This window comes from Aquarana catesbeiana, linkage group LG09, assembly GCF_042186555.1.
Source record: "Aquarana catesbeiana isolate 2022-GZ linkage group LG09, ASM4218655v1, whole genome shotgun sequence".
In the NCBI taxonomy this organism is placed as follows: Eukaryota; Metazoa; Chordata; class Amphibia; order Anura; family Ranidae; genus Aquarana; species Aquarana catesbeiana.
In genome coordinates, this window is record NC_133332.1 from 44,715,181 (window position 1) to 44,742,144 (window position 26,964).

A 26,964-nucleotide genomic window follows, 5' to 3' on the forward strand; every position below is an offset into this window, starting at 1 on the left:
CACGCTTAAGGTTTAAATAGTCCCGCGGCGCCATGTTGATTACTGGCTACTCGGGTAGAAAGGATGGGAACAAAACAAGCGCCGCCATATTGACTTCTGGCCGCCTATGTAAGCCAAATAGGGAACGTAAGAATTAGATAGGAATATAGGATTTCCGCCATCTAGTGGTTATAAATGATACCGCTAGTGATAAATATTTAATTAAAGAGAAACAAAGAATGGAATAAAGTTCTCGCCATCTAGTGGACAAAAACTATACCACTAGTATGCTGATGGGTTATATACACTAGCAAGCCGGAAGCCCATGGAAACACATGGCCATAACACAAAAGAAGATATACACATTGCATGAAAGACAATTATAATAGCAGTACTCTATACACCACTAAATCAATAAAAATTGCCATAAAAAATTGCCATCAAAAAATTTGTTTGATATTATGTTGAAGGTCGTACTTGCCCCCAGATCTTGGTATCTTGACAGCAATCAAATCCCTAATCACCATCTCTTTAAACACTTGAACAGAGGGGGCTACAAATCCTGGAGGATTGAATAATGAAGCATTAGCCAGATTAGTATGTCTAATCCGAACCATGCTTGCTTCCGCCAATCCACCGACAGGTGTAAAATTAACTCCTTGATTAGTATCAGGAGTAGCATTAATAGGAGCCACATTAGTATTATGATATACACTAGTAGAAGCCACCTGACTCCGATTACCAATCGGATTCAGCAAAAAGTGTCTCTTTATATTCATTTTGCGGATGAATTTATGGACATCTATGAATGTCTCAAATTTATTTAGTGCACGAGGGGGTGCGAATTTGAGTCCTCGGCTGAGGACAGCTTGTTCCCCTTGAGATAGCTGGACTGAGCTCAGGTTAAAAACACCAGTAATTAATGTCTAGTGTTTTCTTTTCTTTGGACCTGACCCTCCTCCCCCCTCTAGTGCCTCTTTTTCTTCGAAGCCCCTTTTTGGCCAAACGATTTTGTTCCATTCGGTCAAGGCCATAGGGAGATTCTTGCTGTTCATCCCGAATATTGGTCGTTAGGATGCCTCATAATGGCAGATTCTAAGCCATAATTTTCTTCCCGGTAGAGTGGAGCAAACGTATTTCGTAGGGGAACACCCCTATCCCCAGATGTACCCCTATTGGGCCTCCCCTTATGGTAATTAACAAAATCCCTGGGATCTTCCCTCGAATCCCTGGGCCTCTGCTGTTTATGGTCATTCCTATAGGGGGTCCTCAAAAATGGAGGATCATTCCTATAAGGTGTCCCCTGTGTTGGAAAATTATTTCCATATGGAGTCCTGGTTTCGGTAAACATAAGCTTTCTAGACACTATGCGAAACATCATAATAAACAGCTTAAAGGGACTCTGTTTGTTGCTTTGGATAAGCTTCAGCCCCACTGGAGGGGTGTTAATAAAGTGAGAGCCATTTCCAGGTGTGAAACGAAATGGATTTTTATGATGAAATCCTATGTACCCCTAGGCCTTAACGTTTACTGGGACATAAATTGTTTTATAAATAATTCCTAATTAATATAATACATTTTATATCTTTTTTATTTTTACACTTTCATTTCCTATTATTGTATTTTTTAATGATTAATATTTTTATGGCAATTTTTATTGTTTTAGTGGTGTATAGAGTACTGCTATTATAATTGTCTTTCATGCAATGTGTATATCTTCTTTTGTGTTATGGCCATGTGTTTCCATGGGCTTCCGGCTTGCTAGTGTATATAACCCATCAGCATACTAGTGGTATAGTTTTTGTCCACTAGATGGCGAGAACTTTATTCCATTCTTTGTTTCTCTTTAATTAAATATTTATCACTAGCGGTATCATTTATAACCACTAGATGGCGGAAATCCTATATTCCTATCTAATTCTTACGTTCCCTATTTGGCTTACATAGGCGGCCAGAAGTCAATATGGCGGCGCTTGTTTTGTTCCCATCCTTTCTGCCCGAGTAGCCAGTAATCAACATGGCGCCGCGGGACTATTTAAGCCTTAAGCGTGATGACCGCGTCACTCGGCCAATTCCCAGACGACGTCCTATCGTGACGAAACGCGTAGGGAGGAGCCTGTGACGCAGACGTCATTACGTTTTTCTTTGTGATTGATGGGACATACACAGTAAGCAGGCGGAAGCTCATGGATACGCCGCGATCCTCATGTTTGGCTACATGCTGTTAATGGATGAAGATTCTTGTAAGTGCAATCTTTTAGCTCAATAAACCACACTATATTGCAATTTTACACTATGGGAGCCTTTCTTGTTTTTGTCTTTTGAGTACCACGTTTTCAACTGTGAATATCGGCATAGGTTTGTGGGTGACCTGATAATTTCCCAAATGCCTGGTGAGACCACTGTTATGGTGGTCACCTTGAGCTGGTAAGGAGCCTCATATCTCACTTGGGTGTGAATCACTCTGGATGCTGGACTCACCTATGTCACATTTCCTCTGAACATATGCACTCTGGTCATCAATTCACTTTGTTTATGGACTTTTTGAGTTTTTGCATTGTTTATAACTGGGATTTGATTCACCTCTTTATATATATATTTTTTTATTTTTCACTTGTTGTATATGGTGAGATATCTGTCTTAGTTTTCTATGGGAGACTTGTTTTTTTATTTTTCTTTATTCTATTTAGCATTGGTGGGTTAATCACTCCTTATGGTTATTTTCAGTATGATATATATATTTCATATTTAGTTTCAGCGCTGCACTTATTTTTTGTTTTTTGATGTATTAGAGTTTAGTATTAGACTTTTAGTGCTGGCGGCTTTTACAACTCACTCTTCAATATACACTTTTCTAGCGCAGCGTTAACCCTTTTTTGGGTTTTTTTAAATTTGTTTCAGCAGCGCTGCCCATTGATTTCAGTGGGCAGGGGCAGTGGAGGCGCGTTGTATACACCGGTCCCACAGCGCCCGAAAGTTGCTGCAGGACTTTTTCTAACGTCCCGCAAGCGCACCGCCCCAGTGTGAAAGCACTCAGGCTTTCATACTGGGACTGCAGGGGAGGCGTTTTTCAGGCACTTTACAGGTGCTATTTTTTGCCCAAAAGCGCCTGAAAAACACCTCAGTGTGAAAGGGGTCTTAGTGATGTGTAAGTGCTACGTTTTCTGGTATTAAATACCTCTCATGGAGGACAGTACTCCCTCTGACAATGCCTTCATTTGCTTTTCTCTCCAGAAGGAACGCACCTTTGTTCAGGCCTCATCCGTAGTGACCATCTACCTACCTCCTGGGCTGATATGCTGGCTCAGAGATGACGCAGTTCCTGTGCAGTTCTTGGCTGGTTTTACAAAAGCATGACACAATTTAGCCCCAGTTGCAGCTTCTCATATTGTGACTTGTTACAAAGTTACAATGTACAGTCTGATCACTGGGAGAAAGGAGACTGAGGAAATGCTTCCTCCTGCCTGCAGCAGACTAACGACATCATCTTAGCCTAGGCAAAGTCATCAGACTGTAGATCAAGGACAATTGGTTAATGATAAAAGGTGGTGCTGTTCTGAAAAGGAATACTATTGCTGTATATTGTGACATGTCAGGAAATTATTCCTGCAGACTTGTAAAGCTACTGAAAGGTCCTCATTATTGGTAATATCGCTCCATCTTCTTCTCTGGTGCTGTGAAAGTTCAAACAAGATAACAGACATACATCAAATGTTTCCAGTGACAGTTACTTATAATTCTATAACGAAAGCTCACAAAGCAGTAATGAGATACAGTAACGGGATCTGTCCTCTGTGTTCCAGGGTGCTGCGATTCATGCTCCTGCATATTAAATATCTCTATGGGATAAAGATCGAGGTCCGAGGCTGGGAGAACTTCAACATTAAGGAGCCGTATGTGGTCGTGTCAAATCACCAGAGTTCTCTGGATCTGCTGGGTAAGAGAGACTAGATCCATGACTTCAGTGCAAAAAGTCAAGCTCTGGCCCAACCCTTACTATCTCCTGCACCTCCCAATTGGTCAAAACTATGGACCAGTAATAAGGCATGGAAGCTGGTGGGGCAGAGCTTAGCTTCTGAGCTGAAGTCTCTACTTGCACAGATGAGCCTTCTGGATTTAGGGGACTTCTACGAAGGAGGTTCATGTGTCTGTTTTACACTCTATATGGTGGCTTAGTAAAATTAAAGCCCATCTCCGGGCAAAAATCACTGCTTGGATCAACTGCTCATTTTTGTCTAGGGCAGGGAAAGTTTGGAGACCCCTAGTTTACTGTCGTTCAGGCTTCAGAGGGGCCAGACAGTCCCCCATCTTTGGTGTCAGTGGGAGGAATAGTCCCCCTTTGTTGGGTTCAGTGGAAGGAATCATTCCTATAATTGGTGTCAGTGGGAGGAATAGTGCCCCATCATTGGTGTCAGTGGGAGGAATGGTGCCCCATCATTGGTGTCAGTGGGAGGAATGGTGCCCCATTGTTGGTGTCAGTGGGAGAAATAGTGCCTTGTACTAGTGGAAAGAATAGTACCCCAAGGGCCAGATAAAGGCAAACAAAGGGCCACAGTTTGGAGACCAATGGTCTAGGACAGTGATGGCGAACCCTGGCACCCCAGATATTTTGGAACTACGTTTCCCATGATGCGCATGCACTCTGCAGTGTAGTTGAGCATCTTTGGAAATGTAGTTCCAAAACATCTGGGGTGCCATGGTTCGCCATCACTAACATAGGGGATTAGAAAGGGAGATATACTTAACTAGTCCTCTGATCCTCCCTGCACAAGACTGGTGCTTGTGGCTCCTGACACCCCCCCCAGTTTAGCAGTCTTGTGCGGTGGACTGTTCCTGACGTCATCTTGCCCATAGACCTACTCTTGATGTGAGGAAGACAGGAACAGTCCACCGCTGGATCGTGGAGGAGTGCCATTTGCAGGTGGAGCGGAGGATCAGGTGAGTATAAGCTTCTTCCATTCCCCTAGACCAGGGGTCTCCTAACTTTGTAACTAAAGGGCCAGTTTACTGTTCTTCAGACTTGAGGACTTTTGGCCAGACAGTGCCCTGTCTTTGGTGTAAGGAGAGAGAATAATGCCTCATCGTTTGTGTGAACGGGAGGAATAGCGCCTCATTATTGGTGTCAATGGGAGGAATAATGCCCCCCTCATTGGTTTCAGTGGGAGGAATAGTGTCTATAATTGGTGACAGTGGGAGGAATAGTGCCCCATCATTGATGTCAGAGGGAGGAATAGTGTCTATAATTGGTGACAGTGGGAGGAATAGTGCCTCGTTGTTGTCAGTAGACGGAATAGTGCCCCATCAATTTCAATGGGAGGAATAGGTCCTCATCGTTGATGTCAATGGGAGGAATAGTGCCCCATTGGTGTCCGTGGGATAAATAGTGCCTCATTGTTGGTGTCAGTGGGAGGAATAGTGCCCCATTGGTGTCCGTGGGATAAATAGTGCCTCATTGTTGGTGTCAGTGGGAGGAATAGTGCCCCATTGGTGTCAGTGGGATAAATAGTGCCCCATTGTTGGTGTCAGTGGGAAGATTAGTGCCCCATTGTTGTGTCAGTGGAGGGAGTAGCGCCCCATTGTTGGTGTCAGTGGAAGGATTAGTGCCCCATTGTTGGTGTCAGTGGGAGAAATAGTGCCTTATATTAGTGCCCCAAGGGCCAGATAAAAGCAAGCAATCAGTGCTCTGGGCCGCAGTTTGGAGACCACTGGCCTAGACAATAACGAGCAGTTGACCCGTGCAGTGCGGGCACGGACCCACTGCAAGGAAATAGGGCTTTAAATATGAAGTCCAGGGTAAGTAAATATTGTCTAAATATAAGGGGCATATGTATCCTTCCATGAATATTGGGGTGCTTTGTGTGTTTCCTCCAGACCTGTGCAGTAATCCAGTGTGAGCTTCCTGTAATAAAGACCAGTCACTGCTTCTCTTCCTCCTTGTACAGGGTGGCTGGTCTTGTCTCCGCCCCCTCCTGTAGTGTTCTCCAGGTGGCCTGTAGTGGGTTGAACCTGCTGGGCCCCTCCCACAGCTCTGCTCTCTGCACAGTGATGATGTCACCTCTAGGTTATCCAGGTTTGCAAAGGCATTTGGTGCACAAAAAATGGATCTACTGTATATCCTTTATGGTTATTGAGGAATATACAGTATGTAAATGTGTGTTTCTGTGCCTGGAGTCTCACTTTAACTGAATTACTAGTTCGCTATCAGAGCATATAGCAGTTTGCATGGGAGGGTGTAGTAATGAGGAGTCACATTTAAATTAATAATTATAACAGCTCACATTGTCTGCATAACAACATCCATATAACAGCCATGTGGATTCTACATCTCATATGCTTGTCACATTCACAAACCTTAAGAAGCCATTATATGGTTTTATATAGGGAATCGGCAGTAGTCCTCATTCCTTTAAAATAGAATTATGGTCAAACCTTGAAATCACACGTGTGAGGTAAGCTACATATACCAGTAATATATTGCAGCTTGGCATTCCTTATATGTGCTGACAGTCCCCAACTCTCTGCTCTTGGAGCTTTGAGAACTGAGTGATCAGCGGTGTTTGATCGTTCAGTTCTCAGCCTTAGAGGCAGCGGGGGACAGATGCAGCATCCACCTAGGTGAGTATTAGAAAAAGCCCAAACTTCTATGCCCATAGGATAAGGACCCATTCACACCAGATGCAGCGGGATGCATTTTTGACTGCACTCCAGCTACATACAGTTCAAAATCCAGGTTATCCTATGGGCATAGTTTACACTATTGCTGTGCAGTGAAAAGAACTATAGCAAGCTTCATTTTTCCACAATGCAATTGCTCAGAAACATGCACAAATGCATTTAAATGTACAAAAATACACCGCAACACAGTGCACATAAAAGCCCAAAGAAGAACGAAGATGGAAATTGACCTCAAAAGCAATGCAAGCTTAGGAAAAATGCACGCAAATGCCCATAAAAAAAGTGTGTAAAATGCATGTCACGGCGCATGCAAAAATGCACAGTAAATGCGCAGTTTCTGGTGAATGGCCCTTTAAGAAACTGACATTTACCAGCTCAGGAGTCCAATGCTTTCTTCACCCGGGCCGGTATTCAGACCTCTATTGCTGCCATCTTGGCTATGAACTCCTGCCGTTTCACAGCCAGCTTCCCACTGCACATGCGCAAGATCACCCTGCGCTGCCAGATTGGTCTCAAAGCCTCCTGGGATATGTGTCACTGGACGTGTCAAACTTTCGTAAGGGTCCTTTCACACTGGGGCGGTTTGCAGGCGCTATTGCGCTAATAATAGCGCCTGCAAACCGACCCGAAAGTGCCGCTGCTTTCATTCCAGTGTGAAGGCCCCGAGGGCTTTCACACTGGAGCGATGCCCTGTCAGGACGGTAAAAAAAGTCCTACCAGCAGCATGTGAAGGAGCGGAGTGAATACCGCTCCTTCACCGCTCCTGCCCATTGAAATCAATGGGACGGCGCGGCTATACCACCGGCAAAGCGCCTCTGCAGAGGAGCTTTGCGGTGGTTTTAACCCTTTCTCGGCCGCTAACAGGGGGGTAAAACCGCCCCGCTAGCGGCCGTATACCGACGGTAAAGCGCCGCTTACAATAGCGGCACTTTACCGCCGACAATGCCCCCGCCTCAGTGTGAAAGGACTCTTATGCTAGCCTAGGAGACAATAGCAGATGTGGGAGTGGGTGCCTGTCGGAAAAAGGTACCCAAAAAAAAAAAAACTTTCAAATATTTTAGAGAGGAGGTGGGGAGAGAGGTGAATTAGCTGTATTTTTAAGTGAAGGTCCACTTTAGTTAATGCCACCACCACATCTTCAAACCGGTCAGCTGAAATATATTACATTTTTGTTTTTGAGTTTAGATACTTTAAAGTGTTACTAAACCCAGGACCCTGCATTCACTATATCTGGTCTCCCACAATACACAGAACAAGGAAATGCAATTTTGTTTGTAAATATAAACTGCTTAAAGTGAATGTAAACCCAATTTTTTTTTTTTAAATGAGGACTTCTACCTGGTACAGTAGAGGATGTCAAGTGATCTGTGCCCAGTCTTGCCACAAAGAGTTAACCAGCTCTGAGCAATGCTTTTTGCCTTTTTTTTTACTAGGATAAAAACCGAGACACAGAGAAATTTGTGTCGCCACATTTCCCCACTGCTGTTATTGATATCTGATTTCTTTCTCTCGTGCATGAGTATGTTTCTGGGTGAGATGATCAGCTGTCAAAGCTACTGGCCAGGAATCCTAGTACACACTGGTGCCGAGTAAATGACATTGCGGGGGGGGGGGGCCGCGAGCGCGCTCTGCCTGTGACGTGTGTGCAGTGAGGACTGATCTGCGCGTATTTTTCTTTGCCGAGGTGCAAGGTTCTGCCTTGCGAAGTTGCCTGGCTAGGGGTAGTGTAGAGGTGGGTTGGGGAGTCATGTGATGACATGACTCCGCCCCCTGAGTGTTGGCAAAAGACCCGTCCACCGATGCAAAACTTTTGCAGGGGCTCCTACAGCCGAAAGGAGAAAGAATTTAAAAGTATTAACACATGCATGAGGTTTATACAGATGCTCACCTTAGTATTGTGCCCTTTAGTTGATACAAGGTGATCGGTGGGTTTACATCCACTTTAATACCATTTCTCATCAGCAGTCTTGTGACTTTTATCAATGTTCAGCCAAGCACTGGTGAAAGCTTGTAGGAGGAGATTTCTAACTGTCCTATCAGACCCTCTGTCTGGACAGTGCTGATTGGCCCTGTGCTGATCACATGCACCCTCCCAAGAAAAAAAAAAAAAAGAAAAAACTCCTTTCTAGCAATACACACCAAACTGAGCATGTGCAGCCTGACTCTATAGGCTCTGTGTTATCAGGAAATTATCAGGGGGCAGAGGAAGGAGAGGATCAGAGAAGACAGGATCAAACAGCCTTTTTACACAATGCGGAGGATTAAGTAGGTTGTAAACCTCCCTGTGTAATTTGTATTTATAGGTACGCCTAGAAAAAAGGCTCACCTATAAGTACTGTAAATATCTCCTAAATGTACATCGTGTAGGAGATATTTACTGTATACTGCGCCGATGATGTCATCGGCACATGCGCTCTGAAGGAACGGCCGCCCGTGTCATTTCTTCAGGAGCGTGTGCCGTGATCGACTGCTCCTGTGTGCATGCGCGGGAGTGACGTCACGTGGCTCTGTCCAGTCACAGAGCCGGAGTCTGCAGCCACTGGGAAGGAAGACGGGCGAAGATGGATGCAGCCGGCAGCGGGGATGACGCGGGCTTCGTTTGCAGGTAAGTGTCACATAATGTGCTAGTATGCGATGCATACTAGCACATTATGCCTTTACTTTGCAGGGAAGAAAAACCCATCAGGGTTTACTTCCTCTTTAACCTTTTAGGTTCCACAGTGAGTATAACGAGCATGCTTTACTGCGTGCTACACTTTAAGTGCTTTGTATTCTTAGCCTATTGCCCATAAAGCTACCTGATTATTACCAATAAGGCTTCATGCACACTGGTTTCTTGTAAACGCTGTTTATCCTGGAGGTGAAAATCCGTGTTATAAACCAACCTAAACTGCTTTTAAAAATAAATAAAACAGTTTTTAGGTGAGTGTAGCAGAGTTTGGGCATTTATTTAATTGGCCAGAATTTTAATTTATTCTGGCCATTGAAATAAACACTGAAGTGCTAAACGCGCATAGCGTTTAGGCACGTTTATGTGCGTTTTAACAACATTCAGCGCTTTTTGTGGTCAAAATTCCCACTCCTGAATGCGATTTTAGGGCGTTCAGAAAACCTCTTTTAAACTCCCCTGCTACTAAACTGCTAAAACGTTTATATATGTATGGACACCATAGAAGGGCAGAAAAAACAAAAACGTCTAAACTCACAAAAACGTGAGTTTAACAGCTGCAAGTGTGCATGAGGCCTAACAATCAATTTATACAAAGAAAATCTTCGTATTATCAGAAACCAGGGAAAGACCTGAGATACTAAAATGGTATTTGTACTTCATAGAATTCCTAATAAACTGTTCACCTTGGAAGTTTGCTCTGTCATGTACAGGTTACTGGGACAATAATCTGAAGTCCACCTTGTCTACAGTAAATACCTTTTCTGGAGGATACAATGTCAGTGAATGTGTGTATTATTAACCCCTCAAGGTTAGGAAGTAATAATTCTACCGTGGCTTGAAAAAGTATTCATACACCTTGAAATTTTCCACATTTTGTCATGTTACAACCAAAAACATTAATGTATTTTATTGGGATTTTATGTGATAGACCAACACAAAGTGGTGCATAATTGTGAAGTGGAAGGAAAATGATAAATGGTTTTCAATTTTTTTTTTTTTACAAATAAATATGTGAAAAGTGTAGCGAGCATTTGTATTCAGCCCCCTTTACTCTACTAACCCTAACTAAAATCTGGTGGAGCCAATTGCCTTCAGAAGTCTAATTATTAAATAGAGACCACCTGTGTGTCATTTAATCTCAGTATAAATACAGCTGTTCTGTGAAGCCCTCAGAGGATTGTTAGAGAACCTTAGTGAACAAACAGAATTATGAAGGCCAAGGAACACACCAGACAGGTCAGGAATACAGTTGTGGAGACATTTTAAAGCAGGGTTAGCTTATAAAAAACATATCCCATTCTTTGAACATCTCACAGAGCTCTGTTAAATCCATCAGAAAATGGAAAGAGTATGGCACAACTGCAAACCTACCAAGACATGGCCGTCCACCTAAACTGACAGACAAGGAGAGAATTAATCAGAGAAGCAGCCAAGAGGCCCATGGTAACTCTGGAGGAGCTGCAGAGATCCACAGCTCAGGTGGAGGAATCTGTCCACAGGACAACTATTAGTCCTGCACTGCACAAGTCTGTCCTTTCTGGATGACTGGCAAGAAGAAAGACATTGGTGAAAGAAAACCATAAGAAGTCCCATTCGCAGGAAGCCACGTGGGGGACACGGCAAACACTTGGAAGAAGGTGCTTTGGTCAGATGAGACCAAAATTGAACTTTTTGGCCTTTACAGTGCCATCATCCATCTACAGAAAGAGACAGGACAATGTAATTTGGACAGTGTGTGTTTTTCATCATTGCTTTGGAGAGAATGGACTTTCCAGAAGGAAGACCACATTCACGGTTATACATTTGTTAGAAAAATGTTCCATCCTGTTCCTTCAAATTTTCTCGTCGCTGCGGTTGAAAATCGTCGATTTGACCTCATTAACTGGTAGAAACTCCAACAAGCTTTCTTCAAATGACAATTCTACAAGTGTATGGCCAGCTTTCGAAAGGTCTTGGGCACATGGAAGATGGAAGATGTTCCTCTGAACCACCATAATTATGATACTTCTGCTGTAACTGGTCTTTACATCTCTACAAAGATGAGCTCAGCTAATCAGCCGCTGTAATGACCTACAGGGCAGAGTTGGGGAGAAAGGCAATGAGATCGCCAATCTGCTTGCAGCAATCCAAAGCTCGGTCTTTGAGGAAAGTATAAAATCCGAGACAAATTCCAAGCTTTTGATCTAAAAAAATTTATGACTAAATTGTATTTAATGTCTGTTAGATCATAGTGGTCACTGAAATAGCAGAGAGAGAATTTTGTCAGCGCTTGTTCAGGAAAAAAAGGATTTTTAACAGAATATTAGAACAGCCTCCGCACTTAAAGCTGAACTCCGGACACAAAAACTTAATTTCAATAGCTCCTCTTATAGCCACAGAGGGTATACATCTACGGCCTTTCCAACCCGGATATTACTAGATGTAGTGGTGACATCACTGTGCTGTCCATAGCTTGTGTAGAGAGCAGAACTGTGGGAGGGGCCAAGCAGGCTCCACCCACTACAGGCTGTCTGCAGAAAACTACAAGAGGGGCGAATACAAGACCAGTCACCCTGCACAAGGAGAGAGAGCAGCATTGACCGGTCTTTATTTCAGGAAGTTCCTGCACAGGTCTGTAAGAATCCACCACAATTCAAGTAAAAAAACATTTAATTCCCTGCCCTCAAGGAGCTTACACTCTAAGGTTCCTATCTCACATGCATACAGTGCATCCGGAAAGTATTCAGTATATTACAGCCTTATTCCAAAATGGACTAAATTCTTTATTTTCCTCAAAATTCTACAAACCATACCCCATAATGACAACGTGAAAGAACTCTTTGCAAATTTATTTAAAATAAAAAACAAAAAAAAAATCCCATGTACATAAGTATTTACAGCCTTTGCTCAATACTTTGTTGAATCACCTTTGATGCTACAAGCTTGGCACAGCTATTTTTGGGAAGTTTCTCCCATTCTTCTTTGCAGGACCTCTCAAGCCCCATCAGGTTGGATGGGGAGCGTCGGTGCACAGCCATTTTCAGATCTCTCCAGAGTTGTCCAATTGGGTTCAAGTCTGGGCTATGGCTGGGCCACTCAAGGACATTCACAGAGTTGTCCCTTAGCCACTCCTTTATTATCTTGGCTGTGTTCTTAGGGTTGTTGTCCAGTCGGAAGATGAACCTTCGCCCCAGTCAGTCTGAGGTCCAAAGCCCTCTGGAGCAGGTTTTCATCAAGGATGTCTCTGTACCCTACTGCATTGATCTTTCCTTCAATCCCGACTAGTCTTCCAGTTTCTACTGCTGAAAAACATCCCCACAACATGATACTGCCACCTCCATGCTTCACTGTAGAGATGGTATTGGCCAGGTGATGAGCAGTGCCTGTTTTCCTCCAGACATGACACTTGCCATTCAGGCCAAAGAGTTCAATCTTTGTTTCATCAGACCAGAGAATTTTGTTTCTCATGGTCTGAGAGTCCTTCAGGTGCCTTTTTGGCAAACTCCAGGTGGGCTGTCATGTGTCTTTTACTGAGGAGTGGCTTCCGTCTGGCCACTCTACTGTACAGGCCTGATTGGTGGAGTGCTGCAGAGATGGTTGTTCTTCTGGAAGGTTTTCCTCTCTCCACAGAGAAACGCTCGAGCTCTGTCAGTAACCATCTGGTTGTTGATCACCTCCCTGACTAATGCCATTCTCCCCTGATCAGTCAGCTTGGCCAGGCGGCTCGCTCTAGGAAAAGTTTTGGTGGTTCCAAACTTCTTCTATTTACAGATGATGGAGGCCACTGTGCTCATTGGGATCTTCAATGCTGCAGACATTTTTCTGTACCCTTCCCCAGATCTGTGCCTCGATGCAATCCTGTCTCTGAGGTCTACAGACAATTCCTTGGACTTCATGGCTTGTTTTGTGCTCTGACATGCACTGTTAACTGTGGGACCTTATATAGACAGGTGTGTGCCTTTCCAAATCCTGTCCAATCAACTGAATTTACCACATGTGGACTCCAAGTTGTAAGAACATCTTAAGGATTATCAGTGGAAACAGGATGCACCTGAGCTCAATTTTGAGTGTAATGGCAAAGACTGTGAATACTTATGTACCTGTGATATTTTTTTTTTATATGAATAATGATATGATAAATATGCAAAGATTTCAAACAAACTTCTTTCAGGTAGTCATTATGGGGTATTGTTTGTAGAGTTTTGAGGGAAATAATTTAATCCATTTTGGAAAAAAAAGGTGTAACATAACAAAATGTGGAAAAAGTGAAGCGCTGTGAATACTTTCCGAATTCACTATATTTACACATACTAGAACCTACCAGCATGTTTTGAAGTGTGGGAGGAAACCTGAGTACCCAATGGAAACCAATGCAACCACAGGGAGAACATGCAAACTCCTTGCAGACAGTGTCCTGGCCGGGATTCGAACAGAGGACCCCAGTGCTGCAAGGCAGAAGTTTAAACCACTAAGCCATTGTGATACTTTAAGCTGGCCAAGATTAAGTATCTGTTATAGGGGTGCGCATCTTCACTGGTCTCACGATTCGATTTGATTCCACGATGTATCGCGATTAGGCTGGGTTCACACCTTCGAAGGTTGCAGCTCGCAGCAGGGGGTCCGGTGCGTCCCTGTTCTTCGTTTTTGGGGACATATTTTTGCCTGAATTCAGCCCTGAAACGGAGCCACAAATGCACAGAACTCCTGTGCAAGCCACTCTGCAGCCGCAATGGAGATAATTGAACCGGCTCCATAGAGAGCTGGTCACAATCTCCTGTCATGCGAATTGGATGCAGGGAAATCCGTATCCACCTGCATCCAATTCGCATAGGTGTGAACCCAGCCTTACTGCCCAAGTGCCCATGGTTTTTTTTTCATCCAAAAATGTAAGCAGTCTGAAATAGAAGAACTATTTTTTATTTTCATCTGCTCTTAAAGTACAATTCCTTGCACATAGTAAAGTCTGAACAGTGAACACAGCAGACAAAAGTATTTATAATAGAACAGCAAATACTATGGAAAATTATTAAATGTAGCCATTAACATAAATGTCTAGACCTTAAATGAAAGTACAACTAAAGGCAAAACTTTAATTTTTTTGGATGTAGTGGAGATGGATTAGAACATCTGTCGGTGTTTTTTGCTGTCTGCGCGCCCATAAAAGAGATTCACCCTCTATTTGTACTGTTTACCATTATCCTTGAAAGTAAAAATAAAAAACAAAAATTTGGGTTGTCCCCAGAAAAGTCAGAGGGGAAACCTTCCAATGGGTACAGTAGTTCTAGTGAACTAGGGTTCCTCCAAAAGATTCCTTTAATTTGCAGGGATTTCTTCTCACTTCCTGTTTTTGGCTTTGGGACAGGAAGTGAAGTATAAATCTCCACAATGGGACAAAGATGGCAAAAATAAACCTTACAGGTGTAATAACCTTTCCTTACTTACCACCATTCCGCGGCAGAGACAGGGACCCCCCCCCCCCATTCCACGGCAGAGACAGGGACACCCCCCCTCATTCCGCGACAGGGACCCCCCCTCATTCTGCGGCAGAGACAGGGTCCCCCCCTCATTCTGCGGCAGAGACAGGGTCCCCCCCTCATTCTGCGGCAGAGACAGGGTCCCCCCCTCATTCTGCGGCAGAGACAGGGTCCCCCCCTCATTCTGCGGCAGAGACAGGGTCCCCCCCTCATTCTGCGGCAGAGACAGGGACCCCCCCTCATTCCGCGGCAGAGACAGGGACCCCCTCTCATTCCGCGGCAGAGACAGGGACCCCCCCTCATTCCGCGGCAGAGACAGGGACCCCCCCTCATTCCGCGGCAGAGACAGGGACCCCCCCTCATTCCGCGGCAGAGACAGGGACCCCCCCTCATTCCGCGGCAGAGACAGGGACCCCCTCTCATTCCGCGGCAGAGACAGGGACCCCCTCTCATTCCGCGGCAGAGACAGGGACCCCCTCTCATTCCGCGGCAGAGACAGGGACCCCCTCTCATTCCGCGGCAGAGACAGGGACCCCCTCTCATTCCGCGGCAGAGACAGGGACCCCCCCTCATTCCGCGGCAGAGACAGGGACCCCCCCTCATTCCGCGGCAGAGACAGGGACCCCCCCTCATTCCGCGGCAGAGACAGGGACCCCCCCTCATTCCGCGGCAGAGACAGGGACCCCCCCTCATTCCGCGGCAGAGACAGGGACCCCCCCTCATTCCGCGGCAGAGACAGGGACCCCCCCTCATTCCGCGGCAGAGACAGGGACCCCCCCTCATTCCGCGGCAGAGACAGGGACCCCCCCTCATTCCGCGGCAGAGACAGGGACCCCCCCTCATTCCGCGGCAGAGACAGGGACCCCCCCTCATTCCGCGGCAGAGACAGGGACCCCCCCTCATTCCGCGGCAGAGACAGGGACCCCCCCTCATTCCGCGGCAGAGACAAGGCCCCCCCCACTCCGCGGCAGAGACAAGGCCCCCCCACACTCCGCGGCAGAGACAGGTCACACTATCACAGTAACCCCCACTGACCCAAAACACAGACAACCCCCCCCCCCGACGACAGGGGGTGTGTGTCGCGCGTTCAGAGCATATGTGCTCCTTGCTCAGGCTCTTATCGGCAGAGGTGCCTGCATATAAGTAATGGTGTCCTGCTGGGTCTTTTGGGTCAGTGCTGCTATATCCTTTAGTCAGTCTCTGGCAAGCCTGCAAGGAGCAATGGCCACTCCAGTGGTTCCCAGCGCTCTCCGGCTGGGTAGGCAGCTGCACGCTGACACTTAAGTGACGGCTTGGCCATGTGGTGCGTGTTCAGAGCATGCTCCTTTCTCAGATTCACCTCATTTACTAAGCTCCGGAGCAACAACTGCCCTTGCAAAGTGCACAGTCTATTCTTGCCAGACCATCTGATGAGAATTTGTTGCTGCAGTAAGTGCTGGAGTTTAATTCGAAGAACAATAACTGCAGAAATGCAGCTCTGAGTTTTTAAAACCTTTTCCATCTTCTCCATGTCTTAACAATAAAGCAAATGGCGATAAGTCCAACGGTAAAATCTGCTTTACGAGCTGAAAGCCAATCTTGGTTTCTTTTCATCCGTAATGTCTGATCCCTTTCTGCATCTTATACACATGCTAGACACGAAGGCTGATAATGGACATTAGAAAGCTGTTGTATGTAAGGAGCAATCCGACCACCTCCCAGGGTAGCTAATCTTTAGAGTGCTGCAGATCAATCCATAAACTCGTAAGTGCAGCTTTGCCAACCAAGCAAACTTATGTTGATGCAGAAAGGAGGGGAAAAGAGCAATTGGGACAGGTCTTTAGTCTTCCATATATACAACACCCTCACCTGTACCTCTTCCATCTCTTCCACCTTTAGAATGGGTGCGCAGCTTATGGTGGTACTGTGGTCAACTAGAAATGCAGATGATGACCACCACACCAAAAGTCAAGTATTATATTGTTTTTTGTTTTTTAAGCATTTTTTCTGAAATCCAATTTAGTGAAAAATAACATTCCACGTTCACCTAGTCTTCTGTTACACCTAGAGATGTAAACTTTCCGGAAAATTAAAGTTTTGGGTTTTTTTCCAGAAAAATGTAACTTAAAAAAAAAAAATAAGTGTGGAGTAGTTTTACAAATTGAAAATCATTTTGTTACACTGGGATGGTGAAATGCAGTGTATATAAGAGTGTTATATTTGAAATAAAAGTACAGCTTATTCAGTAAATATTTGAAATAAAAGTACAGCTTATTCAGTAAATAAACGAAACCTGCATTTAAAATGTTATTTTTATTATTATTATTAAACGGAATAACATGGAGTGTATATATTGAAAACATTTCACCTATACATGACAACAGGTAACCCCCCTATCTCCATAATAATGTAAAAGCTTCCTGCCAATATTTCTTTTTAGTTATTGACAATGCTGATCCAGAAGCATAAATTGCTCTATGGACAGCTTGATCAATGTTCTCCTGATTTTCAGGTGTCATTTTATCTATAAATTAAGGTATTGTGTATTTTTGGGAGGCCATGGTTTGTAACACTTCCTTACTTCCTTAGATGCTGCTGGTGAAGAAACACTTTGTGATGATCCAGAAGCAGCAGAAAGAGTGTTTCTGGAAGGAGAACTCTGGAGGGAAAAGCTCCTCGCACTTTTATTCTGGTCCTCACTTCATTCCATAAAGTATTTTTTATTGTCTTTAGGGTACCTCTGGTATGCAAGGATGTGTTTTGTCATCCTTGTAGCATTTGGAAAAGAATATTTCTTCTCACAATATTTGCAAATTGCAGCTTTGCTCTCAGCAGAAATTGCACTGTGGAAATGTTAACAAACTCTAGATGCTGGTCTCACCATTTTACTGAGAGGAGGAAAAGAAAAAACAATATACTGAACAGACTATAGGTAAACATTATGCTCTGATGGTGAAGAACATTAATTGGAATCATTTAAAGGTTAAAAAAGATACACTAATTTTGTCTGACACATTTACCCTCTTACCTGTCAATTAAGGCCTACGAGGACAGAAACTATCATCTACTGTATCCCATCAATCACCCAACTGTAGGAGGTACAAGATGTAGTCACACACAAACTAAACTGGAATCTTTCCCCTGCTTTCCTCCTCTAGTGGCAGAAATGCATATGTCTCTATGCACAGTGTTACTTGAATTGTATTCCAGGATTTGCTTGTTTTCAGCTGAGAGAATTATCAATATTTTAAGACTTTGCATAAAGTCTCAGAAATCTTTCATTAAGGGCTTCATGTTATATAGTTTGAATACTATATCATAGATACACTGTATTGTCAAAAGTATTGTAAGGCCTGCCTTTACATGCACATGATCTTTAATGGCATTCCAGTGTTAGTCTGTAGGGTTCAATATTGAGTTGGCCCACTCTTTGCAGCTATAACAGTTTCAACTCTTCTGGGAAGGCTGTCCACAAAGTTTAGGAGTGTGTCTATGGGAATGTTTGACCATTCTTACAGAAGCGCATTTGTGAGGTCAGGCACTGATGTTGCCCGGGATGGCCTGGCTTGCAGTCTCCGCTCTAATTCATCCCAAAGGTGTTCTATCAGGTTGAGGTCAGGACTCTATGCAGGCCAGTCAAGTTCCTCCACCCTAAACTCGCTCATCCATGTCTTTATGGACCTTGCATTGTGCACTGCTCCTAATCATTGCACTGCTTCTAAACCTTGTTGACAGCCTTCCCAGAAGAGTTGAAGCTGTTTAGGTGGAAAGGGTGGGCCAACTCAATATTGAATCCTATGGACTAAGACTGGGATGCCATTAAAATTCATGTGCGTGTAAAGGCAGGCGTCACAATACTTTTGACAATATAGTGTATATTACTTATAAAGAACATATTCCACGTTTTTTTTTTTCTTCCAATTTTTCTGGAAAACAAAAAAACAAAATGCGGGCATGAAAGAACAGTAAAACACTGTCCTCTAGCATCCCCCCCCCCCAGGCCTTCCCATCTCTACACCTAAAAATGTCTGGCTGGTGACAATATGCCTGCTTTAATGGATAAGAGGTCATCGCTAGATTGGGCAACAGTCATCCAACCTTTGAGCTTCTAAACATTTTACCCAACTGTTAACCTCCTGCTCAATGAGATTGCTTTTCTAGTCAATAAGGCACTCTTGTTGGACATAAACTATTGGGGGGCTTGGACTTGGTGAGATGGCTTATTCTCTAGATTTAGAAGCCTAAGCCTCCATAACAAATTGAGAAGATACACAGGAGAGGCGTTTCTGGGCAAGTAGGGTAATATTCGGTACCTTTTTAGTGTTTGTGTTTGTAGGCAGCAACTTTATTTTTTGATAGAGTAGAGGAACCTTCCCCTTTAGAAACTTCTTTTGGCTCCAAGTTACTTTAACTGGCTACTTAATTCTATATTGATTGGTCTACATATGTCTAATAAGCGTTTGTTCTGCTTTTCCCTAGGAATGATGGAGATCTTGCCAGGTCGCTGTGTGCCCATCGCCAAACGTGAGCTCATGTATGCTGGCACCGCTGGTCTGGCATGCTGGTTGGCTGGAGTAATTTTCATCAATCGTAAAAAGACAGACGATGCCATCAGTGTGATGACAGAAGCGGCGGAGACCATGCTCAAGGAAGACGTAAGAAATGATTCAATTGAAGGGAATGGGGGTCATTGTGATGATAGGAAGTGTAGGGAAGGAAAGACTAAGGTTTTGATTGGCCAGTCCCATGGCTTTATACCAGTAATCTTAAATAATCAGGTTAGTTAAAGTGGAACAGAAATTATACTCCCAGTCTCCCTCCTAAAGTCCCCTTTTGCCCTCAGGATCAGTGCTAGCAGTGTTTTCCACTCTCTAGGACCTGTAATAGCTAACAGCCCCCATCAAGCTTTAACAGTCACAGGTTGTAGAACCATTCATATGAGGATTATCCATCATAGTCTTTGGACACAAGCAGCATGTGCTAGAACACATGGGGCACCGTTTGGCCCTGGCCAAGTCACAGAAAGCAAGAAACACTTCTATCACAGATCTGGAGTATGTTATTTATAGATCTGTAATGCTTTAAATATAATTTGTTTCACTTTACATCTGGTAGTGGTCTTTTTAATATTACCAGCATTTGTCAAATGGTAAGATTCTGATTGGCTGATTTAACCAAAGTGGTGTTTTGGTTTATATTATTTATGGTCTGCCTTGACTTAGCAGGTCTGCACAGGTATGTGAAGTATCCATTCAGCACAAAGAGAGATGTCCTAATCTTGCTGGTAAACATGTTGTTTCTAGTTGATAAAGGAATGTCAGAAGCTGTGTGTAGGTATCTATAGGTATATGTGAATATTCCAGTGTCCCTCATAAATTATATATAGAAAGCAAAGAATCCAGTCCTGAAGCACTGTACAAATTCAAAACTATAGCAGCACTCCTGTCAGTCCATTTAAAACATGTTAGGCATGTATATGTGTAATCATATAAGGATGACACAGTGCATACGGTGGTCCTAGTAAACAGTGTAAGCCTGCACCAAACTCCAAGATCCACACCGCGTGTCACTCCCAGAGGGGTTCAAACTCACCAGAAAACAGTGAATCACAAGCCTTGAAATAATCAGGAAGACTTAAAAATACACAACTTGCTGGACCCAAATCAACATGGCTTTACTGAGGGCAGATCATGTCAGACTATTCTGATTTCATTTTTTGCCCATTACCAATGTTTTGGACCAGGGTGGTGCTATGGACATAGCATATCTTGATTTAAGCAAGGCATTTGGTATGGATTCACATATTGATCGAATACAAACGTTTTACAAGCTAGGACTTAATCCTTGGGTGGTTCAGTGGATATGCAGTTGACTAAAGGATAGATAGCAGAGTGTGGTTGTAAATGGGGCTCACTCAGAACAGCGACCAGTCACTACTGGGGTACCACAAGGCTCTGTACTGGGTCCTGTTCTATTTAATTTCTATGTAAGTGATAAAACAGAAGGTTTGTTGGGCAAGGTATGTCTTTTTGCTGATGACCCAAAAGTGTGTAATGGGGTTGATGTCCCTGGAGGTGTCTGTAACATGATTTGACATTGCTGAAAGATTGGTCAAAGCAGTGGAGGCTGCAGTTCAATGTTTCTAAATGTAAAATAAAGCAGCTAGGGAAAAAGAGTACAACATTGGGGGTAAAGTGTTGGCCAGCACCACAGAGGAAAAAGATTTGGAGGTATTTATTTCAGATGATTGCACAATAAGAAAACAGTGTGACCAGGCAGTGGGGAAAGTGAAGAGAATTGTAGAATAATGCATCACTAGTGGGGTCACCAGCCAAAGAAAGTCGGTCCAGATTCCCCTATATAGATAGACGAATAATCAGTTTTTTTTTCGTGCTAGTATTAAAATACAGAGGTTACTAAAGTTACGAAAATTCTCGTACAACAGAATACAGCTTTGGAAGTGTTGTATTGTAATGTATTCTTTCGTTTCATGCGTGGTCTTGGACTTATAATTTTTTGTTCGGACGAATTCTATACTGATTAACCACTTGCCGCCAAACCACGTACCTGTACGTCGTTGGCTTCAAGTGGTTGTACCGGAGTGATGCTTGCAGCTGCCGGCGTCCCCGCTCTACCGTTTTTTTGAGCTGACGGTCGGCTCTCTAGCAATCACAACCGCTTGGCTGTTATTACAAGCAGCGAGAGGGGATATCCCCCCCCCCCCCCACCGCCTTCTGCTGCTGCCCGGGCTCTCCTGTCCCAACGGGAGACATGAGCAACCAACCGGCACGTCCGCTGGCTGGCTGGAGACCTGAATAAAGCCAGAATCAGCTTTGCTTGGGTCTAGGATCTTATAGAGCCCAGATCCCTCCATAAGGAGTACCTGTCCCTGCCAAGGGATGTTTAATTTTTTTTTTTTTTGATCACTTTTATTGATGTCACAAGGATTGTAAAGGGACAGTGTAAAATTAAAGAAAAATATTGTTAAAAAATAATTTTTTTAAAGCACTCTATCCCTCTGTGCTCGCGCGCCAAAGTGAACGCATACATAAGTCGCTCCCAGAAATGTAAACGGTGTTCAAACCACACATGTGAGGTATTGCTGCGATCGTTAGCGCGAGAGCAATAATTCTAGTTTGGGGTGGAGGAACCTGATTGGCCTGTACAGAGTCCTGTCCTCAACCCGATAGAACACCTTTGGGATGAATTAGAGTGGAGATTGTGAGGCCAGACCTTCTTGTCCAACATCAGTGCCTGACCTCACAAATGCACTTCTGGAAGAATGGTCAAACATTCCCATAGACACACTCCTAAACCTTGTGGACAGCCTTCCCAGAAGAGTTGAAGCTGTTATAGCTGCAAAGGTTGGGCCAACTCAATATTGAACCCTACAGACTTAGACCGGGATGACGTTAAACTTCATGTGTGTGTAAAGGCAGGCGTCCCAATACTTTTGGTAATTAAAGTGTGTGTGTGTATATATAATCTGATATTGAGAGGAAAGCCCGGAGAACAGAAAGTTTTATGCATTTGTGTCAGCATTCCATATAATGGCTTCTACCTTTCCATCTCCTTCCAGGTACGCGTGTGGGTATTCCCGGAGGGTACCAGAAATCACAGCGGCTCTCTCCTGCCATTTAAACGAGGAGCCTTTCACCTGGCTGTACAAGCTCAGGTAAGAGTCTGGTCACTCAGTACTATGTGAATGGTAAGGGCCTGTGCTGGCGGGCTTCATCCCATGGGCTGAACAAGAGAAAATCAAGCCATGCATGGAGACCTATAGAGCTGCATTATGAGAAGGAACAGGAATGTGCAACCGTTATGTTATGACTGCAAAGCTGGAAGTAGAGCCTATTTAGGTAATTAGAAAATTCGGCTGCCTTCATATACATTATATTACAAATTATACAGAGAAACAAGGATAATAAAACTTTAACACTGAAAAAAAAGATTAAATCCATCACTCTAATATCTACATATATAAAAAAAATGGAAAAGGTTATAAATTATTTTTAAAATAACTATTTTTTGTCCATTCTTTGTCTTTCTGATATACTCTGTATGTATGTATGTATATATATAAAGAAAAAGTCCAAGAGGTTGCTGCACTTAAAAACTTTCGGTTGCTTTATTTCACATAGCCTTGAAGGAAAATTATAAAGCAAGCATAATCATTCCAGACAAAATAGTGGCAACAAATGCCTATGTACGTTTCGGGCTAGTATGCTTGCACCCTTCCTAAGATCCGTTAAAGCACATCATATATATATTAATATTATATATATATATATATAATATATTATTTTTTATATATATATATATATATATATTATTATTATTCTTTCAAGTCTCCGATGTTTTCATCTAATCCTTCTTCTGGTCTGTGCAGGTCCCGGTTATTCCAATCATCATGTCTTCCTATAAGGATTTCTACAGTAAGAAAGAAAAAAAGTTTACGACAGGTGAGCTCCTGGATGGGAGGGATGAAGTGATTGGCTTGAAGATCTTCTATAAAAAGCTATTAGAAGGATGTCTAATCTAACAGAAAACAGCAGGATGCTTCTTAATGGCTTGCCGACCAGCCGCCATCATTATACTGCGGCAGGTTGGCTTGGCTGCACGAATCACCGTAGGTGGACGCCGGCCGATTTAAGAGCAATAGCAGGCAAGCACCGCCAGAGGCGCGTCACTGAAACCGATGCGCCTGGCTGGCGGCCGAGATGTCCGCCGGCCACCCACGGTCGCTCCCACAGAGTCAGAATAGGGATCTGTCAATGTAAACAAACAGATCCCTGTTCTGACAGGAGAGTAGAGAGAGCTTGTCTGTTCCTAGTGATCAGGAACAGCGATCTCTCTCTACTCCCAGTCACTACACCCCCCACAGTTAGGCTCGGTTCACACTAGGGGCGACACGACTGCCTGGGCGACTTGCAAAACGACTTCTGTATAGAAGTCTATGCAAGTCGCCCCAAGTCGCCCCCAAAGTAGTACAGGAACCTTTTTCTAAGTCGGAGCGACTTGCATCGCTCCCCTTAGAACGGTTCCATTGTACAGAACGGGATGCTACTTGTCAGGCGACTAGGTCGCCTGACAAGTCGTCCTAGTGTGAACCGAGCCTCAGAAACACCTCCCTAGGGAACACTTAACCCCTTTATTGCCCCCTAGTGTTAACCCCTTCCTTGCCGGTGACATTTATACAGTAATCGGTGGCTATTTTTTAGCTCTGATCGCTGTATAAATGTCACTGGTCCCAAAAAAAGGGTCCGATCTGTCCGCCTCAATGTCGCAGTTCCGCTAAAAATCGCTGATCACCGCCATTACTAGTAAAAAGAAAAAAAAAATAATAATAAAAATGCCATAAATATATCTCCTATTTTGTAGACGCTATTAGCTTATAGCTTATTGCGTGTTTACCAAAAATATATAGAAGAATACATATTGGTCTAAACTGATGAAGAAATTCTTTCTCTTCTTTTTTTTTTTTTTTTTTTTTTTTCTTTTTGGTATATTTATTATAGCAAAAAGTAAAAAATATATATATATTTTTTTTTAAATTGTCGGTTCTTTTTTTGTTTATAGTGCAAAAAATAAAAACTCCACAGGTGATCAAATACCCCCAAAAGAAAGCTCTATGTGTGGGGAAAAAAAAGACATACATTTTGTTTGTGTACAAGGTCGCACGACCGCGCAATTGTCTGTTAAAGCAACACAGTGCCATATCGCAACAAATTGCCTGGTCATTAAGGGGTTAAATCCTTCCGGGGCTGAAGTGGTTAAAATGCGCACGTGTTCAAATCAATAAAGGTAGTTGGTTGGGGTTTTACCTCTTCTATTTACAACAGCGGAAAAGCTAATTAAGTGACCAATATCTGACAACCTGAAATATGTTGTCTGTGCCCTGACTGACAGCTCACGCTACACAAAGAAAGCTTCTGCTGCATCATGGGAGTGGGGTGTGATTCAGACCATACCCCACATGGCAAAAAAAACTATTTCTCTGGAAAATAAGGCTTAGAAAAAAAAAGAAAATGCCTATAGCAAGCACAAGTGGGCAGAATTACTCATTCTCAGAAAGTCATAGAACCATAGTAGAGTGACGTCTGAAAAAGACCAAGCAGTCTATAGGATCTGCCCCTTTTTTGTTTTTTAACTTTTTTATTTTTTTGGGTCTGATTATTAACTTAAGGACCAGGCCTTTTCTGGAACTTTTTGTTTACAAGTAGTAATTTTTTTTTTTTTTTTTAAGCAGAGACCCTAGAGAATAAAATGGTGATCATCGCAATTTTTTTCCTGGTAAAGTATGAAAGATGATGTTACACTGAGTAGATAGATTCCTAACATGTCACGCTTTAAAATTGCGCACGCTCTGGGAATGGTGACAAACCACGATACTTAAAATTTTCCATAGGCGACGCTGTAAATTTTTTTTTTTTTTTTTTTTTACAGGTTACCAGTTAAGAGTTACAGAGCAGGTCTAGTGCTAGAATTATTGCTGTCGCTCTAACAGTCACAGCGATACCTCACATGTGCGGTAGTGAACACGAATTACGTATGTGTTCACTTTTGCCTGCGAGCACAGAGGGATGGGGGTGCTATATATATATATATATATATATATGTGTGTGTGTGTGTGTGTGTGTGTGTGTGTGTGTGTGTGTGTGTGTGTGTGTGTGTGTGTGTGTGTGTGTGTGTGTGTGTTTATATATATATATATACACACACACACACACACACACACACACACACACATATATATATATATATATATATACACACACACACATACACATATATATATCTATCTATATATAATATATACATATATATGTATGTGTGTATAATATATATATATATATAATATAGTTTTTTTTTTTTTGTTTTACACTGTCCCTTTCATTTTTTTTTATCACTTTTATTCCTACTACAAGAAAAGTTAACATCCCTTGTAATAGAATAAGGGATGACCGCCGGTCCTCTTTGTGGCGAGATCCGAGGTCAATAAGACCCCAAATCTCTCCTCTACCTTTGAAAGCAAAAGATCAAAAAATTAAAATTGATCTTTTGCTTAACCACTTCAGCTCTGGAAGGTTTACCCCCCTTTCATGACCAGGCCATTTTTTTGTGATACGGCACTGTGTTACTTTAACTGACAATTGCTCGGTCATGCGGCACTGTACCCAAATAAAAAATTTTTTTTTTCCCCCCATAAATACAGTTTTCTTTTGGTGGTATTTGATCACCTCTGCCGTTAGTTTTTTGTTTATAGCACAAAAAAAAAAACTGTGTGATGTTATAAAACATATCCAATAAAAAAATGCAAAAAATCGAATTTCTTCATCAGTTTAGGCTAATATGTATTCTGCTACATATTTTTGGTAAAAAAATCCCAAGCGTATATTGATTGGTTTGCTCAAAAGTTATAGCATCTACAAACTATAGGATAGATTTATGGAATTTTTTATTTATTTTCTTTTTACTAGTAATGGCGGCAATCAGCGATTTTTTTTTTTAGCAGGACTGCAACATTGCGGCGGACAAATCTGACACTAAGTGAGGCTTTTTGGGGACCAGTGACACCGATACAGTAACCAGTGCTAAAAAAAAAAGGAACTTGACTGGCCTGCACAGAACCCTGACCTCAACCGATAGAACACTTTTGGGATGAATTAGAGTGGAGACTGCAAGCCAGGCCTTCTCGTCCAACATCACTGCCTGACCTCACAAATGCTCTTTTGGAAGAATGGTAAAACATTCCCATAGACACACTCCTAAACCTTGTGGACAGCCTTCCCAGAAGAGTTGAAGCTGTTATAGCTGCAAAGGGTGGGCCAACTCAATGTTAAACCCTATGGACTAAGACTGGGATGCCATTAAAGTTCATGTGCTTGTAGAGGCAGGTGTCACAATACTTTTGACAATATAGTGTACATGCTTCCACAGATAGGGTGTAAAACAGGAATCAGAAATAGGCATAAAAGATCAGTAGTTACCAAGTGAGAATGAGCAACCATCCCAGACATGACTCCAGGTCCCACAGGAAGTGGAAGAGAAGCCTCCACCTGCCTCCCAATATATCCCATCAGAAGGGGACCACAGCCCTCCCAGCACCAAATGGACTGTGGGTGTGAAAAGACTCACAGTACACCATCCAAGCCCCAGAAAAAAGGGCGAGATGGCGCCTGGGTAAAAAAAACGACGCCAAGCGAC

The 26,964-nt window shown here is 43.2% G+C and overlaps 1 protein-coding gene across 3 annotated transcripts in view; it reads left to right on the forward strand.

Moving 5' to 3' along the window:
• AGPAT1 (1-acylglycerol-3-phosphate O-acyltransferase 1) overlaps positions 1 to 26,964 on the forward strand; it is a gene marked incomplete in the record, with an annotated part of 78,919 nt that overhangs the window by 47,157 nt on the left and 4,798 nt on the right. For all 3 annotated transcript variants that reach the window (XM_073598397.1, XM_073598395.1, XM_073598396.1), the window contains 4 exon segments: positions 3,783 to 3,916; positions 19,237 to 19,412; positions 22,337 to 22,432; positions 23,147 to 23,219. In XM_073598397.1, coding sequence (XP_073454498.1) covers positions 3,783 to 3,916; positions 19,237 to 19,412; positions 22,337 to 22,432; positions 23,147 to 23,219 — 479 coding nt within the window.